Genomic DNA, 13,217 nt, shown 5'->3' on the forward strand with positions numbered 1-13,217 from the left:
CATAAATAAAATGTGTTGAGTGTGTCATTAAATAAAACATTTCCTTCCTTCCTTTGTGAATTAGGCCTGAGACTATTAGAATATTATAACGTACTTGTGACAAAGGGCCACCTTGAGATTTGTCTTTCTTAATGGTGTAATTTTCTACGTGTAACAAATTCCAAAACATACAAACATACCACAGATGTTAATTGGCTAACAATTCTTCGTGAATTAGGCCCCAGATTATTAAAACATCAGAACGTTGTAACATACCTGTGGGATTGGCCACCTTGGCAGCGCGTGTACAGTAGTAGCCAGCCATACACTTGGCTGTGGTCGAACTGTTACCTTCCTCCAGGCAGTAGTAACCTGCATCGCAGTCTACACACGCAGATACACTCTGTTTTCCTGAAACACACAAATACTCATTTTAACTATCTAATTAAAATTTGTTCCACTGGTTAATTACTATAACCTGTGGATCTAACAGCACCCTGTTGGAGCTCACGTCCAATTGACCTTTCATTCAACGAATCAAAACCTTACTTTCAAAATCATGCCAGTGATTTGAAAAGAATTTGAAAACATTCGGGATTATGCCATTGTGTTGTTAGATCTACTAGTAGACAAGTAGAGCTAATTTTCAGTATAACAAAAACTAATAACACAAAAATCAAAAAACACACACAAAACAAGAGTACCAGTGAGGTACATGATACACCCGTCAAGGAGTTTGTTGGAAAACCATAGATATTAATGAATATGTTACAGGTATGATTCAATTCTAATTATGCGAATATAGACCAATTTTTTTTTTTTTTGTATCACACTGACCTAGTAATTGTATGTGACACACCACCATCCAAACTTGTTCCTACATATGAGGTTTGATGGTCCAGTATTCATCTGTATGCAAGATATGATCCGGACAAGGATTTAATGTTATTATGCAATAGACTGTGAAAATTAGGTCACAATGACCTAGTAATAGTATGCAACAAACCACCATCCAAAGTTGTTCCTACATGTGAGATTTGATGGCCCAGTATGCATCTGTATGCAAGATATGACCCGGACAAAAAAAAGTTAACAAATGGATGTACGGACAGACGGACAACGCCATACCATAATACGAGTCATCATAGACGGGTGTATAAAAAGGAATAGAAAAAAATGGAGGAGTGTGAATAATTACTCCCCTGAATTATATTATATTATGGGGAGCCATTTAAGATATATTACCATACTGAGCATTGATATTTAATTCTTTTGTAGTACTATTCTTTTTTCAAAATTCACATACTGTAGGGAGCTACAAATCACTCTCCTTGAACCAGTCTCAGGTGAGTGATGAGGAGTGAGAGTGACAGCTCACCTTAAACAACAAAGTGTGAAACAGTAAAACTCTCTCAAAAGTGAAGTTATTACTACTTTAACTATTTTAAACAAAATATACATTGTGCCTGAACTTTATTTTTTCTAAATTTATTGAAATAAAACGATATTATTACTTTAACTTCATTAAACAAAATACACAACACTGCATCTGTACTTTACATCACCAATTACAGTTCAAAGTCATGTTTTACATTTCATTTCAACTTATTTCTGTGCTTATATCCAATTATGGTTCAAGCAGGCTGTCCTGGACACACACCTCAGCTATCTGGGCTGTCTGTCCAGGTCAGTGAGTTAGTAGTTAGTTGGTTAGTGGTTAGTGAGAGAGAGAAAGATGTAGTGGCCTTACACCTACCCACTGAGCTCTGGGTTGGAGCCAGTATAGGGCTACGAACCCTGTACTTACCAGCCTATAGTCCGATGGCTTAACCACTGCGCCACCGAGGCCCATGCTTTACAAAGCAATTTTAATGCTAAGAACACCTGAAGTGTATAACTACTTTATGTACTTAAAGGGACATTCCTGCTGCAATTTTTAAGATGTTATCGACTAACAGACTTTTTAACAATTGTAATTACATATCAAATATATTTTTCTGCATAAAATATTGGTGGCTGTATATTAAACGTGTTTTTGATCATTCTAATATTTGTACTAGGCTAAATTTCATTTTATTTCCTAAAATATTATTTTATTATTTAAAGACAAAATCCAGTTTGGGCTTCTTACAAATATTAAGATGACCAGAGACACATTGAATGTACAGACACTGATATTCAAAACAAGAAAATATATTTAATATGTAAGTTTAATCATAGAAATAGTTTATTAGTCGGAAACATCTTACAATGCAGCAAACTCAGGAATGTCCCTTTAAGGTGATCTTAGCACTAAGACTACTTTGTAAAACGGGGCCCAGATCGCACTAAAATCACAATAAAAGTCAATGACCAACCTTGTGATGGCTGGTATGTTCCCTGTTTACACGGGATGGGTGCCACGGTTCCTGTTGGACAGTAGAAACCCGCTGGACACATGTAGCCGAAGTCTTGTCCGCTTGGTGTGGGTGTTGGTGACCCAAACTTGCAGTAGTAACCGGTGGTGCAGTCAGCAAACGGCTCCTTCAGACCGGTTGACGGGCAGTACTGGCCTGGTGCACACGAGATACACTCATTGGCGTATCGCAGACCCGTGAAGTTGTTGAATGTTCCGACCGGGCATGCCTGGCCTAATGGAAGAAAAGGATAAGGAACAGAATATTTGAAGAGTTCATTTCTAAAGTGCAATGTACATCAATTTCTAAATTTTGGAGCAAAGTGTAGAATGTTTTTTGTTTTTTTTCATATATACTTAACCTGACCTCTCACAACTGGCATTTTCCCCTAATACAACTGACTGGTCCATACACCCTAACACCCAAATGAATTGGCTTAAAATCTTTCAATGAGTTCTTTGCTTCCTGTTCTGGTCATGTGACAAAAACTTCCACTCCCTCCCCACCTACCCAAGCCCAGAAGTTGTTGTGTTGTTTAGACAATTCTATTAAAACTTGTAGAGGTTGGGTATACCATTGATGAGAGGTCATGTTAAGTTGAAATTACAGATGATTTTTTTTTTTTCATACCCAGATGAACATAAAAGAAATAACAGACACTCCTAATAATTTTATTTTGAATTATATTTCTTTGGTTCTTAAACAATAATGCTTGAGAAATAAACAAACTCGTGTTGCTATGGCTGGATGAATAGGAAGACATTAAACTGTAAGGAAGGAAGGAAATGGTTTATTTAACGACACACTCAACACATTTTATTTATGGTAATGGCGTTGGACATATGGTTAAGGACCATACAGATATTGAGAGAGGAAACCCGCTATCACCACTTCATGGGCTACTCTTTTCGATTAGCAGCAAGGGATCTTTTATATGCACCATCCAACACAGAATAACACAAACCACAGCCTTTGATATACCAGTCATGGTGCACTGGCTGGAGCGAGAAATAGCCCAATGGGCCCACCAACAGGGATCGATCCCAGACCGACCACGCATCAAGCGAATGCTTTACCACTGAGCTATGTCCTGCCACAAACTGCAGGGTTCGAACTTAATGGTCGCCCGATTACTCCTGGCAACTGAAAATGACGATGGGCGACTGAAAACCCACAGTAAGGTGCCCGTCTAGCGACCGATTTTTAAAAAACATTTTAATTCAATAATTAATAAATAAATAAAAGTACAGCTATGTAGCCTACTTTGCACCATGAAAAAATGTAAGTCTGCTTTTACATATAAACATATGCCCAATATAAGAATAGGTGTAAGGTAAGTTAAGTGGCATGTAAAATTGGGCACAAATCCATGTCGATAAGATTCAGCCCTGGTTATGTGTACACGTCATAGATCGTATCCACTGAACATTATATTTTAGCGTTTTTTTTAAATTATTATTATTTCATTGAGATGGGGTGGGGGGAGGAAGGGTTGTGTTGGTTATACCAGTGCTCAACGTTTGGTGAATGCAAGCATCTTTGTTTGTTGGAAATTATATAATCCTATTATCTAATTTAATATGAAACGCTAAACGATTTCGCAAACCTAACACGCGCGTAGCTCATGTCCTAACACGTGCGTAGCTCGTGTCCTAACACGTGTGTAGCTAGTGTTCTAACTTCTAACACGTGCATAGTTCATGACCCATCATGTGCATATTTCGTGTTTACCACTCGTGGCTCATCGCGTTATTTATTTAAAGAGTGGGTTGGTTGAGTGCAGGAAAATACTCAAAATAAATGTTTTCTCTTATAATCTGTTGCAATATTGTTGTTTTTTTAGAAAATATTATTCGGGCAAGTGAAAATAGATCCAGGCAAGTGAAAGTGCTGTCACCACTTGCCCGGATGGAAACTCAAAAAAAATGTTAAGTGCAGACACTGAAACTGTAATGAATGCAATGGAACATCATTGCAAAACAAACCATTGTATGAGCCGGGCGGACAATAGCGTCCCTGTGGGCAGACGTTTCCGGTCACTCCGTCGGTCGGCGTGGGCGTCTTTGAGCCGCTCTGGCAGTAGTAGCCGGCTTCACAGCTTCCCTCGGGTGCCGTCAGCCCCGGTGTCATGCAGTACGTACCAAAATCACACTGAGTACACTGGACTGGAAATATACAACACAGATAGTGAACATGTCGTATATAGTGACAGCGTGGTGAATGTGATCAGATGCATGGATGAATGGATGAATGGATGGATGGATGGATGGACGGATGGATAAATGGATGAGTATTTAGAGAATACTCAACTCCCTATTCGGCAATACTGTTTATTTTGCACAAATGAATTGATGTTGGTGAGGGAAGGACAACATCAATTCACGAATGCAAGATAAACGGTATTGCCAAATAGGGAGTTGGGAATTCTATTTATTACCCATTTTCAATATTTATTATTTTATTGAAGATTCTGTTTATTACTCATTTTCAATATTTATTATTTTATGGAAGATTTTCAAACGATACTGTTGTTGAAAATAAGTTTGCAAGTTGAGAACAAGAGGCAGCGTTGCATCATAGCTGTGACATATGTAAGTTAGTTGTTGACATGACCTCCACACAATTAACCACCAACAGTGAAGCACTGTTTATGACATCAAAATGTATCTAGGGGAAGACGTTTTTCTTTCATTCCCCACTTCTCTCTGCCCATATGGGTAATAAATGTATGTATGTATGGACGGACGGACGGACGGACGGACGGACGGACGGACGGATGGACGGATGGATAAATGGATGCACAACTTAATGGTCAGATGGGTGGATGGATGAACAGAAGATGAATGAATGGGATGGATGGATGGATGGATGGATGGATGGATGGATGGATGGATGGATGGATGCACAACTTAATGGTCAGATGGGTGGATGGATGAACAGAAGATGAATGAATGGATGTAAAACCATACCTTCTGCTTCAAGTCCAGATGAATCGCTGAATGTCCCAGACGGACACGGATTCTGACGCTGATATTCAGTGGCCTGTGGACAGTAGTATCCTGGCACACAGTCGGCAGGAACGATAACTCCGGTGGAGTTGTCCGTGGAGTTGTACGGATCACAATATTTGGTTTTAGGACATAGTTCACACGTCGCCTTGCCTTGGTCGGGTTGGTACTTTCCTGAAACATTACAAGACATTCAGGTGCAACTTGTAATATGTGAAAATAAAACGTTCCATACACTGTAATGCATCAACAGATTATGGATATGAGCAATATTTTACATAGTAGATGGAGAAAAAGGAAAGGAATATTTGAAGAGTGTTTACAAAAATCCTAAATAAGTCCTAACTTGGGAAATATGGAAGGAAGGAAATGTTTTATTTAACGACGCACTCAACACATTTTATTTATGGTTATCTGGCATCAGACATATGGTTAAGGACCACACAGATATTTAGAGAGGAAACCCACTGTCGCCACTTCATGGGTTATTCTTTTTGGTTAGCAGACAGAGCAGTATATACCATTGCCTTTGATATACCAGTCGTGGTGCACTGGCTGGAACAAGAAATAGCCCAAAGGGCCCACCAACGGAGATCGATCCCAGACCCACCACGCATCGAGCGAGTGCTGTACCACTGGGCTATGTCCCGCCCCTGAGAAATATGGAGATATTACAAAAATTTCTTGTTTGATATATTAATATTCTGTACATGGCTACACAATTATTCGAAATACAAGGTTTATATGTTTGTTCATTTGATAATTTGTTAATTAGTTAATTTGTTAATGCATTCATTCATTCATTCATTCATTCATTCATTCATTCTACCAGAGACAAATGAAAGCAAAGTTGATCAAACCTGTTTCACATGATTTCGGTTGAGCGCTTCCAACAGGGCAGTAGGAGCCATTTGGACAGGCGTGGTCTGTGGGCGTGGCAGTTGTCTGTCCCTCGGGGCAGAAGAAACCAGCTCCACAGTCACCAGATTCCTTGACTAATCCAGTGCCATCACAGTAGAAACCTGCAACAAATAACAAAGAAAATAAAATGTTGGCAAATTTGTCTTACATTTTACTTTAATGTGAACATTGTAATATCAGGGTAAGACATAGAAGGAAAGACTTGCTTTCAAGTAAGTGGAATATTATAATATTGAAGTCAAATCTGTTGAATTCATGAATTCCAGTGACTTAAGGAATGGTATATAGAGATTATTATACTAGCTTGTGATTTTACAAAACGTCTGTCAGGATTTTTGTATTGCCCGAGTGAGACCGAAGGTAATAGATGAATTCTGACATGAGTTTTGTAAAATCAGTACGATTCACAATGCATGTAATCATTTCTTTATTATCCATATTATTATTGTTGTTGTTTTCTTTATGAATAACAAGACCCAAATCAAAATGTTTCAGCTACAACTAGAAGGAGACGATGAAATGACATCATATTTCAGTCTGAGCTAGGACTGGAGAAGCAACATCATGTTATGACGTCACTTCCCAAAATGACGTCATTACACTTGTTATTACACGTGTACTTCATATGATTATTATTAACTCAGTTATGTTGAACCATATGGATAATAAAACAAAATACTTCATCATTTTGTTGACAAATAATACAAAAATAACAAATGCATCACTTTGTAGCAAATATAAAAGTATATCATCATTATTTGGCAGACAGTAAAATAATTAATTTTGTTATGTATATATTCATCACTGTGTTGACAATATAAGTAATTTATCATTTTAAAATCAACAAATTATTCATAACTTTGTAGGAAATAACATAAATAGACAAAAACTCTTTACGTTTTGGACATTAATACAACTAATTCATGAAAACATAATAAATAAACTGGAGAAAATTTGGTTCCTTTTCTCTTTTATTGAATATGGTACTTAGCCTGATCTCTTAACATATGACACTTTTCCCCCTCTATAAAATTGGACTGGTCCAAACATCCTACAGCTGATTGGCTAGAATCATCCAGAATGTTAAGGCCTACCTCTTCCAGTCACATGAAAACCTCTTCCTTCTTTCTCCTTTGTTCTAACAGTCTGGACAGTGCCATAGGCCAGGCGAAGTTGCAATGAAATATCCTGACAATACTGTTACAAACTAATTCATCATTTAAAGGTCCTGGGCCACGTTTTATGAACTGATCTTAGCGCTAAGATCACCTTAAATGCACAGCTACCGTATCCACTTAAGATGATCTTAGTGCTAAGATCACTCCATAAAATGGGGCCTTGGGCCCAGACTTTCTAAAGCATCTTAGTGCCAAGATATTGTAAAACCGTCATTTGCTATACTATGTCATGCATCGTTGTTACCAACCTCTGCAATTGTCCATAGCAACCAGCAATGCTGTGGAAACTGCCGTGGAGTTTTTAGTTCTCCACATCTTTTTGCCTTGGACTATATTCAAGGGTTTTTTCAATGTCATGTTTTCTTTTGCCGTGGACATTTTCTAAATTGCAGAGGTTATGTGACACCATAGCTAATGAAAGTTTTACGATATAGTAGCGCTAAGATAGCTTCGAAAATTTGTAGCCAGAGTGTAATAAATAGAGAATACTCACCGAGAGTCTTGTGATATCATAATTTATAAGCTCAAGTTGATAAAAGTATGAAATTCGACACGTGCCTAGAATTTTTTTTTTTTTATCAATGAATGCTGACAAATTATGGTATTACAAGACATGAGGGGGGTATTCTTTTTATCATCCATTATCATTATTTTCATTTGCGACAATTGTAAACAATGTGGGTTGAATGTCACTATATTTGGCAGCGGTAGACTGTGAACTAGCAGAATGGTAGTAGTGTGACGTCACTAATGATAGGTTTAGCAATGAACCAAACACAGTTACATAACAAAATATTGTCTTGTGATTAAAATTAAACCAATCAAGATTATAAGAAGCGATATCTCCTGCGGATAATATCCCAGGAGATATGGCAAATTATAGTGCCAGTGATAACTCCCACAAAAGCCTTTAATGGATGATAAATGTGATTACCTGGAGTGCATGATTTGCAGTCGGTAACGTTTGTGTTTCCCGTCGAATTGGAGAAAGTGCCGGCTGGACACGGCTGTGCGGCGCCCTGACCTTCTACACAGTAGTAGCCCGCCCAGCAGAGAAACTCGGGTGGGTTCGGACTACTCTGACCAGTGGGACAGAAGTACCCAGCATTACACTTTCCTGCAATGAAGGATATTAGACTTTGTATATTGTATGATAGGATGAATAGCATAGAAAATAAAACTAGAAATAAAGCCAAAGTGTAACATATATCCTATCATTTTAGAGTATTTTTTATTAACAGGTATTATCCTTTTGATAAAATAAGAAAATTAAGGAAAGAGAATATAAATTTTATTTTGTTCATTAAGTCATAGAAATCTGTATTTATTTTTAAAGCTAGTTCTAATTATTTAAGTTCACTGAACGTTTCTGTTACTAGTTCATGCCAGGAGAACTTTGAAATTATTTTATATGATCTTTTCTTGAACAGACTGGGCTGCCATAACTAAATTGTTTGTAACCGAAATCCCACCTTTTGGTGCTGCTAGTTCGAAGTCGTCACAATACCAGCCAGCGTCACAGTTAATGGGTGCTGCCGACGCGACCGGACAGTAGGTACCTGGCTGGCATTTTCCACCTGTGTAGTTGAACTCGGGGCAGGTACACATGTCAATGTTGCTGAAATTACCTGTAGGATAAACAACAACAGTGGTGTACATAACATTAAAACATGAAATAAGCAAAATGTTAAGATTTTTAATAAATCCTGTTGAATGACTGATCACATGGTTGAAGGGTGGTTTGGGGTGGGTGGGTGATCACATGGTTGAAGAGTGGGTGGGTGATCACATGATTGAAGGGTGGGTGGGGGTGGTGGGTGATCACATGGTTGAAGGGTGGTTGGGGGTGGGTGGGTGATCACATGGTTGAAGGGTGGTTGGGGGTGGGTGGGTGATAGCACCATAATTATTATTTCACATCGGATGGGTATGTTGCAATTTTTTCTCTATGCATGTCTCAATTTAAAGGAATATAAATATTTTGTGAATGGTCAATAAACATTATTTAAAAATAAAAAAACCCAACAGCATTGGCACTACCATATTTGTTTTCTGGGGTCAATAAACATTATTTCGCCTTCATGTAAAATACTTGAATTTCAATGGTTATTTAGCCTTGGAAAAAAAAACCTTATACCCTGTATGGGCGGAGTCAAATCTCTTATACCCCACCTGTAACATCAGACTGTTGATATTGTATTAATGCGCCATGCAAAAATTCATCTGTTACCAACGTAAATAAAACATGGCTGTTAAACGATTTGTCAACCACTCGGAAAATGAAATTGAAGAAAAGCAAGCATTTTAATGTAGCGAAGAATTGTAATAATACAGCTACTTTTTCATTCCAATGATGTCATTTTACATCTCCTTACAATAACACTAAACTGGGTACATGACGTTGCTATTGAAATTGTTTTTTGAAGAAATTTTGTAATTAAACGTGTCGACAAGATAAATTTGTTGTAGAAGCATCACAAAGGGTTTATGGATTTGTATACCCTCTGTATGCTTCAGCTCAGGCTACAAGAGCATACAGAGGGTATATATAAAAATCAATAAACCCCTCATGATGATTCTAAAACATTTTTTTTTTTTTTTTTTAAAGAACCCACAAAAAACAACACTGGCACTGCCATATTTGTTTTCTGGGTCAATAAACATTATTTAATTGTTTAAAAAACCCAAAAACAACCAACAACACCAAAACCCAAACAACCAAACCCCAACTAAAAATAAATTTAAAAACTCCATTACCAATAACTAGAGGCTTTGCCTGGACGGCTCCCCCAGAACAGAACCATCCAGCACTGCAGTCCCCGGACACAGCATCAAGCCCCGTCCCCTGGCAGTACTTCCCCGGGGGGCACATCAGGCAGGCGGCACTGCTGTTCTGTCGGACCTGGGGGTTGTACGTTCCCTGGTCGCATGGGTGCTGTGTGGCGTACTCGGTCCCCGGCGGGCAGTAGTGACCAGATGGACATTCGAGGCCGAACGGGAAACTGTTGTTGCTGTGACATGCGTATCCACCTGGACATATGTCACATGATCCCTTGCCTGAAAGTAAACATGTTTCAATATTTTTAGGCTTCTTTACAGGTTAACGTTATAATAAAATAGTTTATTATCCACATAGTTCAAGATATTCAGGGAAATATAATCAGTATGACCAACATGTGTCATAATGATTTCACATGCACCACGAATGACGTAATTTTGTGAAGCGACGTCATAACGTCAAAAATTAGGTCATTTCGGAAAATTATGTCGTTTCGTCGTTTCTTTTTAGCTACGTTTCAAATGTTTTGACATGGTTGTAGCTTGTTATTCATAAAAATAATATTTTGGATAATGTGGATAATAAAGAAATTATTACACTCGTGTGTGAGTTGTACTGATTTTACGAAACTCATGTCAGGATTCATGTATTACCTGAGCGAGAGCTGACACTCGTTTTGTAAAATCAGTATGACACACAAGCTCGTATAATAATCTCTATAAACAATATATGTTTTAAGTTGATTTTACTGTATACTTTGTAATCCCAATAATAAGGAAAAATGTGGTATGTATAATTCCTACTTTTGCTTTCACGTGTGCAGAAAAGCATGTTATAAAACATTCAGGATTTATTCTAAAACAAGGATGACATTGTTATTCATACATGACATTATTCTAGATTATTTTCATTACATACACTACACAGCAAATGGAAGGAAATGTTTTATTTAACGACGCACTCAACATTTTATTTACGGTTATATGGCGTCAGACATATAGTTAAGGACCATACAGATATTGAAGGAGTAAACCCACTGCCGCCACACAATGGACTACTCTTACGATTAGCAGCAAGGGATCTTTTATATGCACCACCCCAAAGACAGGATAGCACATACCACAGCCATTGATGTTCCAGTCAAAAATAGCTCACTGGAGTAAACCACATGTATTTTGTCACTCTTCAGAGTTAACTCAAGGCCTTTTTTATTTAACTGTGAGCTAAAAAAACAATTTAAATATGATCTTTATCCCAATACTAATTTCCCAAACCTCTGAAGTTTAACTATATCTACATGTAACTATTAAGCTTTGTTGAACATTACCAACAATATCTCATGTACGCATAATATTTGTGTAATATCCTGCTGAATGTTACCAACAACAATATCTCACTTAGGTATGGTGTTTGTGTAATATCCTGCTGAATGTTACCAACACCAATATCTCACTTACGTATGGTGTTTGTGTAATATCCTGCTGAATGTTACCAGCAACAATATCTCACTTACGTATGGTGTTTGTGTATTATCCTGCTGAATGTTACTAACAATATCTCACTTACGTATGGTGTTTGTGTAATATCCTGCTGAATGTTACCAACACCAATATCACACTTACGTATGGTGTTTGTGTAATATCCTGCTGAATGTTACCAACACCAATATCTCACTTACGTATGGTGTTTGTGTAATATCCTGCTGAATGTTACCAGCAACAATATCTCACTTACGTATGGTGTTTGTGTATTATCCTGCTGAATGTTACCAGCAACAATATCTCACTTACGTATGGTGTTTGTGTATTATCCTGCTGAATGTTACCAGCAACAATATCTCACTTACGTATGGTGTTTGTGTATTATTCTGCTGAATGTTACCAGCACCAATATCACACTTACGTATGGTGTTTGTGTAATATCCTGCTGCACAGGGCACAGGCTGGACTGACCCCTGGGGGCAGTAGGATCCCATGGGACACTCTCCACCTGATCCCTTGTGAGATGCCGAGAAGGCCGGTGTGGCCGTGTCCACTCCGTACTCACAGTAGTAACCGGCCTGACACTCCCCATCAGCCGCCGGAGATCCTGGGCTGTTACAGTAATGACCACCTGCAAGAAAGTAACACGTACATGTTTACCAAGCATTCTCATGGTACTGCTATTTAAAACAATACATTTAAAGAAAAAAACCCTCAAAGTTGAACTGAACAAATCTGAAAAGTCCTATCTCTGAACATATTTCACATATTTAATAGTTATATAGACCCAACATCAACTATCCTTTCTCCATAAGCACACCACACCATCTAAAATAAAAAGTTTGTTTTGCTTAACAACACTACTAGAGCAAATTGATTTAATATAATCATTAGCATTTGTATGTCAAACTTTCTGTAATTCTGACATATAGTTTTAGAGAGAAAATCCACTAAATTTTTCCCATTAGTAGCAAGGGATCTATTATATGCACCATCCCACAGACAGGATAGTACATACCACAGCCTTTGATATACCAGTCATGGTACACTGGCTGGAACAAGAAATAGCCCAATGGGCCCATCGATAGGGATCGATCCCAAACCGACCACGCAACAAGTGAGCGCTTTATCACTGGGCTAGGTCCTGTCCTCAATACATGTCCACTACTGGGCACAACAAATGTTCCTATCTCCTAAGTTCAAGGGCCATAACTCTGTCAAAAATGGGTAAATAGTCAAGAAAGTCAAACTTGATTAGTAATAGACTAGTATAATTATGATAAAGCTATACACAAACTTTCAGCTCAATATCTCAAGGCATTCTGAAAAAAAACACATCCGGGAAAACTATATGTGGGATAACAGACAGACAGAGACAGACAGACGGACAGATGGACCGGTAGGAGACTAATGACACGTACATTTTTAATATGGCCATAATAAAATAAATACTAGGTTTTTATCCTCTCTCAACT

The 13,217-nt window shown here is 38.0% G+C and overlaps 1 protein-coding gene across 1 annotated transcript in view; it reads right to left on the minus strand.

Moving 5' to 3' along the window:
• The window catches only part of LOC121388636, a 207,172-nt gene that overhangs the window by 66,913 nt on the left and 127,042 nt on the right, over window positions 1-13,217 (minus strand). The window contains 9 exon segments of the mRNA XM_041520062.1: window positions 256-390; window positions 2,337-2,609; window positions 4,361-4,540; window positions 5,345-5,557; window positions 6,244-6,405; window positions 8,417-8,599; window positions 8,955-9,110; window positions 10,240-10,539; window positions 12,164-12,373. Coding sequence (XP_041375996.1) covers window positions 256-390; window positions 2,337-2,609; window positions 4,361-4,540; window positions 5,345-5,557; window positions 6,244-6,405; window positions 8,417-8,599; window positions 8,955-9,110; window positions 10,240-10,539; window positions 12,164-12,373 — 1,812 coding nt within the window.

This window comes from Gigantopelta aegis, chromosome 2 (assembly GCF_016097555.1).
Source record: "Gigantopelta aegis isolate Gae_Host chromosome 2, Gae_host_genome, whole genome shotgun sequence".
Taxonomy (NCBI): domain Eukaryota; kingdom Metazoa; phylum Mollusca; class Gastropoda; order Neomphalida; family Peltospiridae; genus Gigantopelta; species Gigantopelta aegis.